The sequence below is a fragment of the Rhopilema esculentum genome, chromosome 21 (genome assembly GCF_057945365.1).
Source record: "Rhopilema esculentum isolate cy_ngs chromosome 21, ASM5794536v1, whole genome shotgun sequence".
NCBI classification, from domain to species: Eukaryota; Metazoa; Cnidaria; class Scyphozoa; order Rhizostomeae; family Rhizostomatidae; genus Rhopilema; species Rhopilema esculentum.
In genome coordinates, this window is record NC_142835.1 from 5,607,933 (window position 1) to 5,622,204 (window position 14,272).

Here is a 14,272-nt window from a genome sequence, read left to right on the forward strand (position 1 = left end):
TGATTAAATGAGAAAAGAGCCTGTTCTCGTATTGCTATATCTAAGCCACTTCGTAACGTTTTTAACTGATATTGCAGATTCAGGTGCTCTTTCAGCATATGTGGTCAATAGATTTTTGTGATGTCATAGCCTTATTGCGTTCGGAAATGAAATAACATTGAAGACAAAGCAAAAGTAACTTTAGACGATGATACCTCTAGCTCTGGAAAAACCTTCTGGAAAAATTAATGATATTTTGGGGCGTGGGAACGAGTCATGTGGAGAAGGAAAACGTTATTTACCTGTAGCTTGCGCACAAGCGGCGCATATCTTTGTATATCAGTGCTTTGTGTGTTGTTCCCAGACATGTCCATTAGCTGTACAGTTGACAATAGAACAGAAACCATATCGAGAACGTCGGTAAACATCGAACTATAAAACAATTATAGGAAATGGCTGCAGTGATTGAACTACGAACATTGTTAGACAGGTTATTTAGAAATGAGAAGACGCAGGATGTAAAGGGGGCGACTTTGAATAATGATGAATACGTGAGACATAAGGGCTCTCGATATTCTCAAAAGGGACTGTTCAAAGAAATGAAGCGAACAGAACAATACAACAAACGGCAAATTTTCAATGGTTACAGGAGAGACAATCTTCAAGAGTTTCCTTGATTCCTGAACAATTAGATTGCAACAAAACCGGACGAATTAAGCATCTACCAGTGTTTTCAGAAGAATATATAGCATTTTTAAATTGCAGAATAACAATTAAGAATACTGAAGCCCAACAAAGCAATGTTCTACATAAGATTGATAAAATATCATGATAGATTGGCATTTTTCATAACGATTGTTAAGAAGATTAATTTCTTTTCAAGTTTTTGACAACCTATAATTAAACTTAAGGAGGATGTTAACCCCACAACCTCTTTTGGTGGCAAAACATTTCTTTGTTGAAACAAAGCAAAAGTCGCTATACAGGATTTCAACTATCTTTGATTTCAACAAGAAATGGTTTTCCCATCTGTAGGAGTGGTCAGTCCTTCGGTCTTCTGCTGCCACTTCAGTCTAAAAGTACACCTTCATTAAGCGATACATAGATGCAATGCAGATATATTTTATGATGTGAAATTAGACAGCAGCTTGTACCTGTACGTCCCGGAAATTTCCTCTTCCATGATCCCACAGGCACCTAAGCGGAACAGGGTCTGTGTCCATTCACATATAATCGCTGTATTCCTTTGGATAACATCAAATAACGCACCGACCTAAAAGAGCAATAAACTATACTGAGTACATCAGGATAAGTGTACAAGGCGTGCTTTGATAGTTATTTGCTTTGAGTGAAACAAGGAAATAAGTTACATACAGTAAAACGTCCATTAGCAGATTCCTCCCATTGACAGAAAGCAGTAACACCGAATTTTCTCTAAAAAGCCCCCAGCCTAAAAAAGCCCCCCCCCCTCGGAATAGCACCCCCTAAAACCATCAACATCTAAAAAGCGCCCATCCTCGAAAAAACTCTTTTGTTATAACGCTTTGAAAGGGGCCTTTCGAGGCGCTTCTTAACGGAAATACGGTATCATTGCTGCAGTAAAAGCCTTGTAAAATTAACATCCCTAGCAGGCTCTAGGCCCATAGGCGTCCGGTACATAAATCCTTTACTGGTTACTAAAAACAACAGTTTATCAAATTATAGTACCTGAAATGATTATACGAAAAAGAATAGAAGAAGCTGACGACGTTTTAGAGGCAGCTCAGAAATAAACAAAGCGAAAGAATACACTATGAGTCTTTGCAGTGAAGTTGAATATAGGCGTACGTGAAAAGTGCTGCCAGCTTCGAAATGTAAACATGATGCATTACTGTACCGAATAAAAAGATCTCTCAAATATAACAATCACATGATTCTAGAAACCACTTCACAAAGAGGTCGAAGTAGGGTGTCAAGCCCAGAGATTGAACTCAAGGAGACTGCTTCATATAGCATTTTTGCAAGACATAGAACGAATGGTAAAATGTTCTTTCCATTTGAGGGAATCGTCAATTTTCACTGGTACATTGTGTTGGATATATATGACAGAGTGATTTTCTTATAAAACAAAGAGTAGAATTTCGCAGAACCTAGATAACAGCTGATGTTTGAGCGTAAACAAACTACGTTTCTAAATAAAAGATTGGATAAAATTATTCACAATAGCAAAAAATACATGGACGCGTTCCACGCGCGTATCCAAACTTGGCGCAGACCCTCTTTTGAAGCTTTGTAAGTGACTTACCAAATTTAACCTTAGATGTAGCCCTTCCAAGAGGAACTGTTTGGCGTCGAAGCAAGTAGGGAATTTCTCCTGAAAAAGAAGAGCAAGTAAGCATTCGAAACGTGTCTAAGATGAAAACAGCAATCTTATCACAAACAAAATACCCAATGAACGTGACTAGGACTTTGACCAGAGCTGAAATGATCAACGTTGTAAACATAAAACAATAACAGATTTGAAACCAAACCGGGTTAATTTGTTACATTTGAAATCTGATATCTTTAATACTAATTATACCAGGTATAGCAATTATTATCTGAGTGCTTTGGAATTTGTATACATGAAAATCCTGGCTAGTGTAGTAATAAAAATGGAGCATTTTCTCTCTGGTGTTCTTCAACTAGGCGAGAGTTGGCGGTCGAGAAACAAGTAACCAACAATTACGACATTCTGTCTCTCATGTTACATTCAATCCGCATGAGATACAGTTTTCTGCGATTTTCTGCTTTTTTTCAAATAAACTAGATTGGAAAAATTACTATGACGTCCCGTATCACCTGGATGCAACAACACCGAATGTTGCGTCGTTTGCACGGGACTAAAGTGTCAGGTTAAACTCAAAAGCATTATGGAATACCTCATCAGGGGCAGCGATAACGTTGGCAAATTGCTTTTGAAGAGAGCCAAGAAAAGCGACTTTGTTATCATCTTGCTCTTTGAGACAACTCAAGACCAGATTGAACAGTGTTTGTTGTGATGCCGGAGACAGCCTAGTTAACAAATGATCACATTACATACATAAAAGTTCATAATTAATTTTCATTTTAATTTAAACTACTTTTTAGAAATAAGTGACATATCTAAAACCACTCTCTATATTTAGCGGGTTTCCTTTTATGTCTGTCATCCGCCTAAGTGAGTATAAAACAGGGATGAAAATTCACCGACCAACTTTAAAAGAGGATCAAAATGATCAAATACCGCGAGTTTTCATGGTTTTTCCACCATTTTCCCTTTTCCATGATTTCACCAGCTGTTTTAAGGATTCTGCCTTGAACAGTTGAAGGAAGTTTGCCGATAAGCGGCCCAACTAACTGGGGTTTCGAGTTTTCGGCCTCGCTGTTTGAAGATAGCGAAGACTCATTTCCATCATCGATCAAGGTGGACATGACACACCTCGCAATTTCGTTGAATAAAACAGATATTTCCTAAAATAAATATTTGGAAATTATCTTCAACCACCATACCAACAATTCATATGGATTTTCCTGCCAATTCAGAGTTGATAATACAGTTATATTCATAATTACTATCAAAATTACGTGAAAATGTAATAGCATTCCGGGTACTCGTTATACCGCTAGAAAAAGTATTCATTTCGCAAGACCAAGGAAAGACAGCAGCAAATATATTGAAAAACGATTTTCCACTGCACGTATTGTTGAAAGCGGCTTTTAGGAAGTTTGACCAAAGGAATAATAAACATAGCAAATAAAGAAAAGATCATAAATCTTAAAAAAACCAACGTGGCCTGAATAATTTTACCAAACATTGGGAGCACTGGGAAGGAGGAAGCAGATCCTTCGTGCATATCAATATATAAGGTGGTGGACATCAACTTTATTTTCCCTCCGTCCTAAAACAGGTGCTACTGTTTAAGGTAACAATGTACGAAATAAAACTGCACACAAAAGGTGCCGCTTTAGGAAACCCCTTCAACGGTTCGCAAATGATGAAAAAGTTCACAAAAAGTTCGTAGTATGCATTTCTATTGATTAGCAAAACTTCTGAACGAAAAGTTTCGTAAACCAGATTTTTTTAACGCCTGAAGTGAACTGAACCTAACATTCTGCGAAAAACATCTTAAGGCGGGTTTCCACTTTATTCGCTCTGGTCGCGCGACTGAGCGAATGCACATTGGGGCATGCGCAAATTAAACTCAGTTGAACTACTGGGTGACTGTTCGCGTTCCCCGATTCGCTGACTTTTTTATTCGATTTCGTTAAGTCACGCGACCAGAGCGAATCAAGTGGAAACCGGCCTTTACACAGTTGCAAGCTTTGTATCAATAGCTACTGCGCTATCAATTCGATTCAAAACAATACAGTAATACAAAACCCATGTAAACACCCAGAAGTAAATATGAAGGAACTGTCTGAAACATCATGTCGGATAGTTACGTGATAAAAGCCTCATGAAATTTCTGTTCATATTTCATGTCAGGCATAACGTTGTTTTGCAAGTGCAAATAGGATTAAGGGATAAGTATTGGAATCCATTCCTGAGCATCTATTAGGGCTACAAATTCCTAATTAATATTTGATAAGTTTTGCTATCATTCTTAATGTCTTTCAGAATCCGTACCGCAGAATTGAAGATAGCAAAATATCGTGAGAAGTTAGCAGTTGCTGACTGGCAAAAACATTTTAAAGGAACCGGCACTGTGTGACACCAGTCAAAAGCAGCAGTATTTTTAGCGCCAGACAAGTTCTTGGTACGATAAAATTTGAAAATGGAACAAAATAGCAAAAACACAGCATACTGAAGCACTTCTCGTCCGACACTCTTCAGAGTATAAACGTCAGCACCAGAAAAAAATTCCCCTTCACCTTTTGGTCATTACCCATCGTCTTATACTCAGATGAAAAAATAACATTTGAGGATCATTATCAATAAAGACTACCATTTGAGAGTATTACCATTCGAGAGCAATTATTTAACACTTCAGCCTTGGCCCTCTTTGACCATGGCTGAACCCCCTGCTAGGCCATAATGGGAGTACCCCCCTTAGGGTTCCCTTACAATTATTCATCTCCTTCGTGGAACGATGAATTTGAGTGTGGTAAGTGGAAAACAGTAGGGAATGCAAAATGTTTCCTCAATGAGCCTAAGTGGCGAAGAAATTTTGTCTGGAAGCTCTTGCAGGGTATGAAAACTCCAATTCGGTCACTCTGTAGAACGAAAATCACGCATATCAACAGTTCAACGTCATAAAAGCCAACGTAAACGTAAGAAAAATGCCATAAAAGATGTCTCAAAATTAAAAATAAATGACATTCTTACTTCTTTCAATGCTTGTCGAATCATAAGCTGAAGTTCAAGGGATGAAAAATCTAGCGACCAATGATCTAAATTCTGAAAAAAAAACAAAAATAAAAACATAGGATTATTTCATCATGCCAAAATCAATGAAAAAGAGCTGCCATTTTGCGAAGAATGCTCAAAATATTATTCATAGGAATATATTTCTTAGAAAAATTGAGGCTCAAAATTAGTGAAATTTAACAATTTATAAAGAATAAAAGCCATGCTCGAATTTCTTCGATTCTTTGACTTTTACCTATATTTAAATCTTCAAAGATACGAGCAGAAATTGGGATCAAAATAGCTTGTGAGTAGAATATTTTATCTAAAAGGCGAGAGTTTCCCGAGATGCGAGCTTGGATCATCAAGATTTTGAATTAAAATTTAGTCTTTTTGAAACTATTTGAGTACACTACAGTGTTCGCTGGGTGTGCAGAACTCTAATGCATTGGATGATAATCCGGAGTTTCATGTCTGAACCTATTTATAAATAAAGAGGTAAACTGTGCGAGGATATTGCGCTACTTTCCAGAGAGACGGTTTTGAGTTGAAAATCCGATAGAATTTCAACATAAAAACTGTGATCTTTAATCGTGTCAAGGTAACAAACTTGATTGCGGATGATGCTACCACGCAAAAAACTGTTTCTGAACGGGAAAATTAGAAGAAATCATCTTTGAAACATGTTGACCTAGGGAAAAAGTCCTATAGACTGCCGCAAGACATCAGAAAAATGCGTGTCGCAAAATATTGTTCTGTGTAAATAAATTTACTGAATATTTCTCATTGAGAATAGCTAAGTTTATGAAGTATGTTTAAAATACCTTTTGTACATATCAAGACAAATATTTGTGCATACCAAACGTAAATTTTAGGCAAGTCATATCTTATTCCGGTCAGAAAAAATATTTGAGCCAATCATTAATCAGAACTCATCTTTTCCAGGTCAATGATACGAAATTTTGTATTTTCATAATTTATGAATCAAAACAAAAAAACGAGAGCAGTCTCAGAAAACGATGCTAAATCTTTGACATACAAAGATGCATACTTACCATAATCTCTATTTTGCATTGTAAAAAAGCAATTAGATGATTATATGGATAAAGCAAATAATGAGATGCCTAGTTTGACAGAAAATTGGTAATCTTATAACTGACATGTACCAAACAGTGGGAAAAACAAACAGGCTATGTTTTGGACTACAGCAGGGTGTCATTGAACCTACTTCTATGCAATTGTTACTATTTATTACGCATTTTTTAAGGCAATCAAGATAGGGAAGTACGAGCAAGAAAAAGGTACTAACACTGAAAATGCGATTGATCGCTTCTTTGTAACTTTCGTTGATGTTCACTTCATTCTCAGAAGATGAGCACAGGCTGATTAGTCTTCTCGCCTGAAAAGTAAACAAAAGTAAGGTAGTTCGTATGTGGGAGCTGTTGGGAGGTGACGTGCCAGCTAGATAGGTTATTAGCCACAAGCTAACAATATATTGAGAGGAGGCAGCTAAGTCATTCCCTTGCTGCCTGTTGGCTCCATAATGTTGAAATTGGGTAACCGTACGTTTTTAGGTGATTATTTAATGAGGTGATTATCCAAAGCTTGGACTTAAGTCAGTTGCTCTAACAATTTGGTCACTTTTTCACACGAAGCTTGCCAATTAGCTGGTCATACAACTGCATCGTGTTGATAAATATTATTCGTGTCAATGCAGCAGCAATTAACAACTTTTATGAATGAAAATTTATGTTTCTACAACGTCTTGCTTGGACATCAAAAATTCTTTTGGTACAAGAGCGTTATTTATCAATCAACTTTAACATAAATCAAGGGTTTATTTGTTCACAATGTATCCGATAAGTTTCAGTTCTAAGTTATATTCAAATAGCCATTTCTTGTCATTCACTATTTTGCTTCATTTATAATATCCAGATATCACAAACACCTTTCAAATATTACTTTATAAAAACCTTTTATAACATTTTTATATATTCATTTTATGCTTTGGTATATCATTTTGAACAGTCATGTTCCCTTGTAAATAACCTGTTCGGTTTACATTTGTTGTAGGCCTCAATTAGCTGAAATAAGCTACTTCGTTAGCAGCCTACAGCAGATAAATTGATAATACATTCTAAAATACACTGACAAACGAGCTGTAATAAGCTGTAAATGCAATCTAATTAGCTGTAAATAAGCTCATTTTAGCATGCAATTGGCTAGCCTGGGTTTACAAAGAAAAGGACTATTACAAGCACAAACAAAATAAATTAAGAAAGAAAAAAAAAGTGTGTTGGTCTTTGTTTGTTTTAGAAGTTGTCAGTAGCAGAGATCATTAGAATTTAAGAAGTTCAGGATTATTCCAAGACGTATTTCTGCCGCAGAAAATGTAATACGTAGTACAGATAGTTAAGTTGGATAGTTTGGAGATGATGAAGAGGAGATGATTTCCGCTGATATCTAGAGCGTTGCACATGTCGATGAAAGAGGAGCAGGAGAGACCAAAGATACCTAGGAAACTGATAGAAAGATTAACAAACATGATAGAAGAATAGGCTGAGCTTAGGCGGTGAGCGAGATGCGAGTATTTCTCTCTTTTACGGTTAGCATTAATATCCCTTCCTAATAATCATTATTTATAATAATGATAAAATAACAATAATAATGAAAACATTTTCATTTTTATCTTGTATTTTTAACAGTAACTTCACTTTACGGGTAGTTACTATCGGCTTGTCTAGTGACAAGTCTACTAATTTACAAAAGTTTAAACGTATTAATAAAATATAGGAGTTCATAATAACCTTCTAAAAAGTTCAAATTGCGTCCTGAAAAAACACTACATTAAATCAGGAAAACAAACTTTTAGAGACAATAGAAAAAATAAAGAAACATATTAAGACAATCACTCCACATTATAAAAACAGTGGCGGACATCTGGGGGCGAGGGGGGGCGACCGCCCCCTAATTCTTTAGAGGACAATGGTCTTTTGTTAAAAAACAATGGGAAATGTGACGTCATCTTATTAAAACAATAGGCTTGCCTCCCCAATATTTGATCAAGTGTCCGCTCCTGTTTAAAAACTTACCAACTTGATAGGCAGACTTGGATCAAGTGGCATCTCTTTGGAGAAAAGCTTATTTGCTTCATGAACAAACCGTTGTTGCACCCAAACTTGCTTACAAATAACCTGGAGAACATATCCACTCAGCGAGCTAAGTACCATTGAAAGATCTCCATTGTCTATAAATGAAAAGAGACACATTCTATGAATGCTGTAAAATAAAAAGCTGTTCTGAACCTTTTGTTTAGATGTAGTTGGAAAGCGTGGGAGATCAGATTAAAACTGATCTCCACTTTATTGCACTCTTGCATCTTTTTAAGAAAATGGACAATATTTACAAAGATTTCTGATTCAAAACTAAAAATCTAACACCTATCATGTACAAGTTAAAGATCCAAAACGATAAACGGTACCAGGAGAGAAGAAGACGTGCTTTGGATTCCTCAAATCACTTTCGATCTTCTAGTTCGTCTCCCTGATTTTTTTAACGGGACAATAACAAAAAGGTGCAATCAATAAAACCTTCTCCATTTGTGAATTTAATGTATTTCAGTTCAGTTTTCGTACGAAAAGGATCTTCCAGTCCTCAAGAAACCTAAACGTTTTTTAGAACGCAGAAAAATATCTTCCGTTCAATTCCTAACAAACGGTCAAAAAATACAAAACGAGTGCATACAACTTGCATAAAGCTATTATAACCTACCCTAACGAATGATTCTGGATGGCTTTCCGTTTGAATCATCAAACGAAACTTGCTGGTCTTCCATCAAGGAAAATTAGTTTTTGGGGTTAAATAGATTATCATCTGGCTAAGAAAAAAGTTTATTGCTAGAACATACTTGAATCTGCTCCAGAAAAACTTGGCTCAAACAGTGCTTCACTTTTGCTGGTTGGATCAGAGATGCCTGACTGGTTAAAAAGCAAATCAAAGACTTCGTCGTTTTCATCTTGCTCGTGGTGAATGATATCCTCTTTGCTGTTTGGTCCTGAAATAGCATAGTTTTATCAATTAGCAAAAAAGCTTCAATATAGTGAACCTTTATAGAACCAGCATTTTAGAAAAGTGTCTGTTGTTTTGAGGTTGCTCTAAAAAGACTTTGGATGCAGAAAATACATTTAAATTGGGATAATTCTTTTTAACCATGGTATCTCTGCCTGAAAAATACCATAGCTAAAGACGATGACAGATCTGACGATGACAGAAAAATTGTTATAGTAAATGTATCTCCAAAGCCAATCATCAGGTCAAAATGCAAGGTAATAAAATAACGCACGCGTAATAGTCAAACCTAAAAAATTGACTTAATCTAATGATCCTTTTACTGTACCAAATAATTCAAATTAATGGAAGATTTTGTGTCCTTTTCTTTAAATATTTTAACTTGTTTAAGAGCGGCCATCTATAGAATGCCTACAGTTCAAATAAATGTAGGACCAAAGCAATTACTCAAGTGGTCCAACACCGTTACCTATAGGTTTATAATCATCAAAGGATTCATTTTATAAAAACCTTAAAGAAATAATCTATAATGACTGGAGAAAAAATTTGAAAAACTGGCAAAATGAATCTGGCATCCCTGCCAAAATCATCATATTTCTGGACAAACATTTTAATACAATTAAAAAATATGTCTTCCTTATCTTTCGATGATAAAGGTTTTATGAAAAAACAGCAGAAAAAATAGTCGTTTTCAATATTTTTACAGTGATTTGTATCATATAAGAGAAAGCGGTGCTCAAGCGGTAGCTAGAGGGGGCAGGGGTGCCTAGGCCTCCAATATTCTAGAGGGGCCCCAAACCAAAAAGTTTGAAGAGCGTACTGAGTTCGAAAATGTGAACATGTTGCCTCTTAACCCTTTCTCCCATTACTGTGTTGGTTTGTATATGTTTATGCATTTCTTCTGTACGTTTTAATATATTCATCTCTATATGCTTTTAAAAACAAATGTGAATCTCGACTACCCCCATGGCTGTGCTAACAGAATAAGTTGTAATACGGCGCCATCACTCGAATTGTTGTATTCTACTACGTTTATTTAATTGGATCAGAAGCATGACATTGGCAAGTAATTGGAAAATAAGGTTATACCTGAGTCTGCAATCATGATTAACAATTTCATGACGTAAAAGAGAAGTTCGAAGGAAAGGTGATGATATGACCCAATAAGCAAAGAATGCTCCGGCGTTGATTTGAACTGAGAATAGCTTGTCGGTGTATGCCTCAAAGGCTGCATTTCAGAAGATGCATCGAACAGTTTCAGCAAAATATTGCAGGTCAGTCTTGCACCAAACCTCGCATTCTTTTGATCTGGAGCTAAATGAAAGAAGAAAAAGGATAAAATGATGCAGCAATAATGAGAAACACATAACAGAAGTGGTTCTTATATAGTTTTAGAATTATACTTCATATTAAGCAAAGCTGATCTGTAAAATGTGCCTGCCTGCAACAAATGTTCCGCCCAAGATTTTTTAAAGGAATGGGCATGACAGCAAGCTAGGTGCGATGGTAGCTCAGTGGCTAGAGGCGCTGATTACAGATCCAAGGGTCTGTAGTTCGGGTCCCTGGCATGACCAATTCACCTAGGATGTCGAGAGTCGCCAGCTCTCTGTTATTCTAGGCGTAGGAATCTCGAGCTGGGGTCACATAGAGGGGAAGGACCTGGACACTGCTCGACAAGCACAGCTTCTCAGTGTCCTAAAACAACCTTCGGAAGCTATGTAGCAAAATCAAATACAATCATGGTAATTTTGTTCTAGTTCTCTTGGCATATGATGAACCATGAGAATGAGCTTCAAAGTCAGATTGAGTCACGTCTTTGACTTACCATTAGGAAGCGCCAACGTAAGTGATGGGATCAACACGTGCTTCAAGCAGTCTTCCAGGCTGAAAACGCATCGCGCAACAAGGATGCTTGTGAATGTGGACAAAGACTCTTGGAGTTGAGGCGACATTACCTGCAGGAAAGGATTTAAAAGACTGGTAAGTAGAGTTAAACAATGGTGGGGCTAACTGAATTTGTAGCCAGTCATTGATGTATGTTGGCTGCAAACATCTTCTTGCAACTTGTTATTAAATAACAGAAACTTTGTATTCAAAGGTAAAATTTCCAGCAATAAATGTTTTTGATACTTGGAAAATACATTTGATAGTTAATCGCGCAACAAAACAGGCAAAGCAACGGCACTGTTGAAATTTCTACATGAAAACACCAAGTGATGACGCGTTGACAGTATATCAAGGAAGAACACAAAGACTAATAGTAACATGACAAATAGAATTGATTGATGCCTTCTCGCGTATCCTCATATAATCATTAGAAACACATTTATATACAGTGCTAGTGTACATACATCCAGTGCTTCCCTTAAATCGTCAAAGCCAAGTCCGTGCATTGAATTGCAACATAATGCTTTCAGAACGCCGAGCCACTCGGAGTTCAATGCACTAATGTGTGAAGAAACCTCAGCGCAAAGAACTGACAAGTCATAGAGCCTAAAAAATATACATTTCAAAATCAATACATTACATTATAACAAAAAAAGACGTTGGACAAGTCAAAGGTGAAAATATATCTAAAATACTTCTTTAGCAAATCGAAAATCATTAGTTCATTTCGGTTGACACAGGGATACAACAGAGTAATGATACAAAATATGGCAGAAATACGTAGCAGTTTCATCCTAGTCATTGTTGAAGGCCAATTTGAAGGAAAAGATTCGAAGGGCGAAAGCTTGGGGTATAAAAACCAAAATGGAACAGGAAACGAGAATTCGACTGCTTTGGGGATAATGAAAGAAATTATAATATACTTGTATGACAACATCTTTTTCGATGGTGGGAGAAGTTACGAAATACCACTCACCTTTCTGGGTCTTGACAATTACAGACACATAGCAATGCGTTGCAGACGAAGCTGTACAAATCAGCCGGCCGATCTTCTGAGAGGTGACGAAGCCAGATGTGATCTAGCTGCATATTTCTAAGGCAAATAAAACAAAACGCTACTTGCTATGCTCTAGAAAGAAGTTTAGGATATTTACAGAATCTTGATTGGTAACGAACCGGAAAACACAATTATACACAATCGTACCTAGGAGCGGTAAGATATTCTTTTAAAACTGAGGTTTCCCAGAGTAGACTTGTATTTGAAGGCAAAACATCAGCACGGACTGACTGCTTGATCTTTGTACATGCGGTGCTGAATATGTCGGAACACCGATCCTGCAATGAATGAACATATTTGGCTATATAGGCACTACAACACTGACTCAAAGTGATTTCATACCCCTTTGAACACAGGCGGACAAAAAAACATACTGTGGTCTTTTCAGATTGATAGTAAATTCAATAGAACTGATCAAAGTCATTGTTAGAGTAAATACTTCATGTAACGGCTATAAAATAAACGATATGCTAACTAGGCCTAAATCAGATGGTTGAAAGTGCAACAGATAATTGGGGACTGATGATGACCAATGCCAGGGCCGTAACTACTGTTGTTCTAAGACAGACTCGTGCCCCTACAAAAATTATAAAGCCCTTTGATTCCAATGGCAAACCCTAATTTCTTATCATTCTCAAACTATGTTGCCACGTCCAAATAATGCTGTCCCACCTACGATACTGCATGCATATTATTTATATTGATTCACAACTGAAACGTACTTAAAACGAAATCACTTAATCCATTATTAAAAAAATTGACGAATTATTTGTCTTAAGTTTTTAATTATAACCTACCCTTCAAAAAAGATTCCAGATTAGCAATTTAGCAGCCTTATACCTGCGGTTCTTATGACGTAAAAAAGCAGCTGGTTTATGGAACAGAGCACATTGCTTCGAGCAACGTCTTTGGGATTTGATATAATTATATTTAACATGACCGACGACCTTTATTGATTATAAGTTAAGTAACTAGTTCAATAGAAATTATAACCAAGCCCCAGCGGGCTACTATAAGAGGAGCTTAATAAGGAGTACTCGCTTCTATTTATATGAGCATCTTTAAAGTGACATCAGTCAGTAACACTTATACTCTTCTTAAGATAAGAAAAATGTAGGACAATACCATACCCCCATGATAGTTTTTCCATTGCACGTAAATATTACTTAACTTTCTAGAAATATATTGATTCTTAGAAAACTGAAAATTGCGACGTTTCCGACAGTGAAAATATCGGTTAAAATTGAAGCCCTCATAAGTTGTTTTAGGTCTGCAATACCTTTGAAATAAGGGACGAATCGTCGTAATATGCTTTTCGTTCTAGTCAAATGCGCTTTCCGTAAATAGGCTCACCTTTAAGTGGTCACATGTGACATATAAGTCGTACAGAGAACTGAGAACGCACCGCTCAGTTGAAGAACAAACCCCAGGGTCAGCGATGTTTTCCACTGTCTGCAGCAAGCTAAAAAATAGGAATTCCCCTTGTAAAGCATTTATGTGCGGTGAAAATAACTTTCGACACCTTTTTAATCTCAATCAAATCTTTAAAAGGAAACTGAGTTATCGAAAAAAACAATAAAAAGCGAAATCATATCCTAAGATAACACCCTTTCGATACATTTAAGTAAAGTATTGAAAATAAAGCAAGGAAAGGAGAATTGGAAATACAATAACATTGATCAGATGAGAGCTGTAGCAGCTTTTGCAAATAAAACGAGGTTTCAAAATTGGCAAATATTAGTTGGCAAATAATTACAAAAGAATTGCTTATGAAAAGTTGCTCCATTTTTAATTTCTTTTCATTTGGGCGAGCAGGATGTGTCTCTTTGAATTACAGGTGGCAAACGGCTATACAATCGTTTCCAAATAACATTAGAAAGCTAATTGTAATAGCCTAAATTCAATTTGGTTGGTACAATATGAATCCCTGTTTA

The 14,272-nt window shown here is 36.4% G+C and overlaps 1 protein-coding gene across 3 annotated transcripts in view; it reads right to left on the reverse strand.

The window, feature by feature from the left end:
- The window catches only part of LOC148957622 (mediator of RNA polymerase II transcription subunit 12-like protein), a 39,523-nt gene that overhangs the window by 9,715 nt on the left and 15,536 nt on the right, over nucleotides 1-14,272 (reverse strand). For all 3 annotated transcript variants that reach the window (XM_089114930.1, XM_089114929.1, XM_089114931.1), the window contains exons 20-34: nucleotides 13,692-13,800; nucleotides 12,486-12,616; nucleotides 12,258-12,374; nucleotides 11,746-11,887; nucleotides 11,220-11,349; nucleotides 10,484-10,708; nucleotides 9,234-9,380; nucleotides 8,419-8,573; nucleotides 6,636-6,725; nucleotides 5,306-5,377; nucleotides 3,224-3,450; nucleotides 2,880-3,012; nucleotides 2,264-2,332; nucleotides 1,134-1,252; nucleotides 282-411 (exon numbers count right to left, since the gene is read on the reverse strand). In XM_089114930.1, coding sequence (XP_088971056.1) covers nucleotides 282-411; nucleotides 1,134-1,252; nucleotides 2,264-2,332; nucleotides 2,880-3,012; nucleotides 3,224-3,450; nucleotides 5,306-5,377; nucleotides 6,636-6,725; nucleotides 8,419-8,573; nucleotides 9,234-9,380; nucleotides 10,484-10,708; nucleotides 11,220-11,349; nucleotides 11,746-11,887; nucleotides 12,258-12,374; nucleotides 12,486-12,616; nucleotides 13,692-13,800 — 1,996 coding nt within the window. The remainder of the gene's footprint in view (nucleotides 1-281; nucleotides 412-1,133; nucleotides 1,253-2,263; nucleotides 2,333-2,879; nucleotides 3,013-3,223; nucleotides 3,451-5,305; nucleotides 5,378-6,635; nucleotides 6,726-8,418; nucleotides 8,574-9,233; nucleotides 9,381-10,483; nucleotides 10,709-11,219; nucleotides 11,350-11,745; nucleotides 11,888-12,257; nucleotides 12,375-12,485; nucleotides 12,617-13,691; nucleotides 13,801-14,272) is intronic.